The sequence below is a fragment of the Marmota marmota genome, unplaced genomic scaffold, assembly GCF_001458135.2.
Source record: "Marmota marmota marmota unplaced genomic scaffold, marMar, whole genome shotgun sequence".
Lineage (NCBI taxonomy): Eukaryota > Metazoa > Chordata > Mammalia > Rodentia > Sciuridae > Marmota > Marmota marmota.
The window spans coordinates 47793720-47797921 of record NW_026000026.1 but is presented as its reverse complement, the minus strand read 5'-3'; the positions used below and the strand labels follow the sequence as shown (position 1 = coordinate 47797921).

General features: G+C 49.6%; 1 protein-coding gene across 1 annotated transcript; it reads right to left on the bottom strand.

Annotated features, from left to right (window-relative positions):
* Window positions 1-676: 676 nt before the first annotated feature.
* Window positions 677-3596, bottom strand: LOC107147408 (cystatin-C-like). Its single transcript, XM_015491902.2, has 3 exons — window positions 3366-3596; window positions 1742-1855; window positions 677-843 (listed from the first exon to the last, which is right to left on the bottom strand). Exons 1-3 carry the CDS (start codon window positions 3594-3596, stop codon window positions 760-762), a joined length of 429 nt encoding a protein of 142 aa, XP_015347388.1. The 3' UTR covers window positions 677-759.
* Window positions 3597-4202: the final 606 nt, after the last annotated feature.

Below are 4202 nucleotides of genomic sequence, written 5' to 3'. Positions count from 1 at the left end.
TGAACCCCACTGGGCACCCATCCTAGGTGCACTGGAGTAAGCAGTGCCTCCACTCTATTATGTGTTCTGTTTTGGATTCTGGCTGGTATTTCCACAATTAAGTGTACACCAATATACTTTCAGTCTTTGTTTCATGCAGGTGTCCAAATCTTGCATGGATAGGAGGAGACAGGAATCACTACTTATTTAGCCTCTTGGGAATCTGACAGGGACAGGATAATCCCAGCAACCCATCACTTGTGCACACATGGAGGGAGTGTGCCACAGCCCTGGGCAGTGCCCAGACTCTCCTCACCATCTAAGCAGCAGCCAAGCTTCCAGGATGAGAGCCTAGGTTCCTATTCTCTCTTGTCCATTTCCCAGCAGTAGCTGCAGCTGGATACCTGCAATCCCACCCCATCTCTTCTCTTCAGTCCTCTGAGACCAGATATCCCAGATATCCCAGTGCACACACATAAGCCTCAGCTCCCCATCTGTGGCAGAACCTTCCTGCGTGGACCCCCAAGACAGCAACTACTCAGGATGAATACATGTCACTATTTTATTGAGAAAGGCAGGAGAGGTCCTTATGGGCCAAGGCACCAATGTGTTTGAAAAATAATGAGAAGAAACAAACAAGGGAAGAGTGACGTAAGCCATCTCCACTGGTCTGCTGGTGCTGGCACAATAAGGGCTGGGGGATTATCTGAGGGTCTGGGGCATTACAGGGGAGTGGAGTGAGGAAGGGGTGGCCAATGCAGTTCTGCCTGGCACATACCCTTAGTCTTTATGACAACTGTATTGTGTCATGGAGATCGTGTGCAGCCAGGGCACAATGTAGACCTGGAAAGAGCAGTAAGTCCTCTGTAAAAAGAAGAGAAAGGGACAATCAGTGTGTGATTCAGATAACAGGGAAGACGTTCAATCTGAGATGTCAGAATTGGGGTACAGAATGATGGATGTGGAATTCTCAACCCCTATCTCCTTTGCCAGGTTCAATTTTGACATTCAACCAAACTCAATATCTACTCATCACCCTGCCCATTGCTCTAAGTCCACAAGATAGCATGTGACTCTCACCCCAGATCATGTATAAGTCTGTGGGAGCCCCAGGGGTGCAGGGCACGGAAGGCTGTCACTGTCCAAGTTCCCTCCACCTCCAGCACCTGGGCCAGCACCAACAGGGGCACAGAGGGAAGAAGTGGGCACAGGAAATACCCCTGAAATAGGGATCAGGGTTGGGGGAAGGTAGACAAGATGAGGGCAGATATTCCCAGGGCCATAGAGAGGCTGGCATTGAGAAAGCAGGGACAGCACCAGAGGCCCCTAATCTGTCCATCATGGCTCTGGGCAGGTGACCAAAGGTGGGACTAACAGAGCTTTTTCTCTGTCCTCAGCAACCATCCCTGTAGCTATGCCCTCTCCAGGCCAGCAGGCAGCACACTCAAACACAAAAGGGTGTCCTCCTGGGACCCTAATTAGAAGGGAAAATCCGCTGTGTAATTTAAGTTGATCATGTGTACACACATGGCCCCTCCTGCAGCACCCCACATGTACACAGGTCTGCATCTGCATAAACTCACACACACCCCACATTCACATGTATCTATTCATGTGCTACCACGCTCCCCCCACTCATCTACACACACACAACACATGCATCCATCCACATGCATCTCTTGACACTCTCACACATGAGCATACAAACAAGCTCACATGCCCCTCTTCGATAATCAGCCCTGGGCCCACATCAATGACATACCTTGTGCTCATGTAGGTGCTCAATGAAGGGACATTCGGCCAGGTCAGACTGAGACTTAGTACAGGTGGTTCGACCTATCTCCAAATCCAAGTAGTAGTTTGTCCCAGTGACAACCTACAGTGAAAAGAATGGAATTCATTTACAACACTCCAGGTCACTTTCACATGTACGCTGTTACTTTATGTCACTGAGTTAATACCTTTACCTAGTGTGTTAGTCAGCTTTTCATTACTGTGACCAAAATACCTGATATGAACTACTTTGAGAAGAAAAGTTTATCTTGGCTCACGGTTCCAGAGGTTTCAGTCCATCATTGCCTGGCTGCGTCCAGGTGAGATCTTCTCAATCCCAGGGGGCACTCAGTTGCCCATGACTATTCACTATGGTGCACTGTCTCAGAGTGAGAGACACTAGCCCCTTGAGGCTACTCCCAGGGAATGCTCCCAGGGCATGCCATGCACAGGGAATGAAGGCTACTCAGGACATGTTGAGTGGTGCCTACTCAGAGAACTCTGAATGGGGTCTATCCTGAGGAAAAATCTGAGACACCCAGTATAAGCATATCGACATGCTCTGAGAAATGTGTCCTTAGAGGATTTCACTGGGTAAATGTCATATTATACATATCAAACTAAGATGGCTACAATGTCACTAGATGATACAATCTTAAGGAACTGCAATGTATATGTAGTCATCCTTGTGGGCACATGACTGCACACCACAGTTGGTGGGACCCTTTGAAATGTCAAGGTCATGAAAACTGGCCAGGAGCTGCTCCAGATGAAAGGAGGCTGAGGAGACAGTGACTGCAGCATACAGGGGCATCCATCAGTGCACTTCAGCAAATTTAAGTCTGTGAATTAAGTAACTAAATATGACAGTATTAATTCCGATTTTCAAAACTGAATCTTAGATAAGAGAATGTCCAATTTTGCAAGCAAGGTGCGCTGAAATGTTGCTTCTAAAAAGGTCCAGAAAAATAAATGCATATAAGTACATGCATGTACACGTGTCCTGGGAGAGCAAGGACCAAGGAGGAAACATGGCCTACTATTAGGACCTAGAGATGCAATGATAACAAAATAAAAGGTGAAAAGGAAAAAGCTTTTCAAAGATCTTTTCGTGAAGGCATTCAGGGGAGCATCTGTTTTTTTGTCTCCCATCATTTAGTAACAGTTCATACTAATTCCAGGCCCTCTCCAAGCTGGCAGTAGGGATCTATAACCAGGGCAGACCCTGACTTTGATCCTGACCTGTAGCCCTGGTGCTCCTTGCCTGCTGGTGGCTGGAAACAGAAATAAAGAACCAGGAGCCCACCTGGAGTGCTAGACAGGGTGGGTTTCCAGGCTAACCCCGAGTGAGGACAATCCCCAGGACAGGCCCACAAAGGGCTATAGGGCAGTAGAAAATTACCTAGGACAGGGCTTGGGTGAGCAGCAGAGTGTGTAAATTCCCTGGCGGATCAGAACACCCGGAGCCCATAGGCTGCTGAGCTCTCTATAGCAGCAGGCAGTGTACCCAAATGGGAAGCAGCAGCTAGAGGAGCGAGGGAGGGGCTTGGGACGCGTTTGATGCCCTGTGAGGGGCAACTCCTAGGATTCAGGCCTGGGGTGCGAGCACGCACCTGCTTGCGGGCACGCACCACCCTGCGAACACGGCTATAGTAGGGATCATTGTTCTCCTGGTTGTAAACGCTGATGGCGTAGTCAATCGCCTGATGCACGCCCTCCTCTTGCATGTCTGCCTCCTCCAGACCGCCAAGCATTAGTTGAGAGCTCCTGAGTTCGGGTCTTGCGGCATAGCCAGCCACCATGGCTGCCAGAAGGAGCAGTGGGAAGTGCAGGGGTATCGCCATGGTTGGCTGGGACATGGAGCTGTACCTGCAACCGAGCGGAGAGTGATCCAGAGACCCTGAGTACTTAGTGGGCTGCCACAGCACTTTTATCCCTCTCTGGCCCACTGTTCCTCCCCAATCCAGGCTCCTCCTTTTCCTGGCTGGCCCCTCTACCCTGTTCTCCTCTCCTCTGCACTTTGGGCCTCTTACACACTGTAAGAGTGTCTCCCCTCCTTCCTTATCCCTCCTCATTTGTCCCTTTCTCCATCCCACTCAGATTTTCCCTCCCACAATATACTCCATCCTCCTGTATCTCCCTCTCTTGCTTCCTCATCCTGATCCCCCAGTTCTACTCCTGATCCTCCTCCTGAACGCTCCCAAACTTGGGTCACCTTGGTTTCCACAAAGATGTCTGCTCTTTCTGAGCCCTGAAAAGCATTTGACCTGCCCAGCATGACTTCTTTTTTCTCCAGATAAGGAAAGAGCAATCTTTGCTTCCTGGGGTCATCAGAGGTCAGGGGGCATCTTTGAGCTGTGGGTCAAGGAATGGGAATTGCCAGAGCAAGTATGATATTTCAGACTTGCCAAAAAGAGCCAGCCTGTGCCTTGTTCTGGGGCACTTTTTGC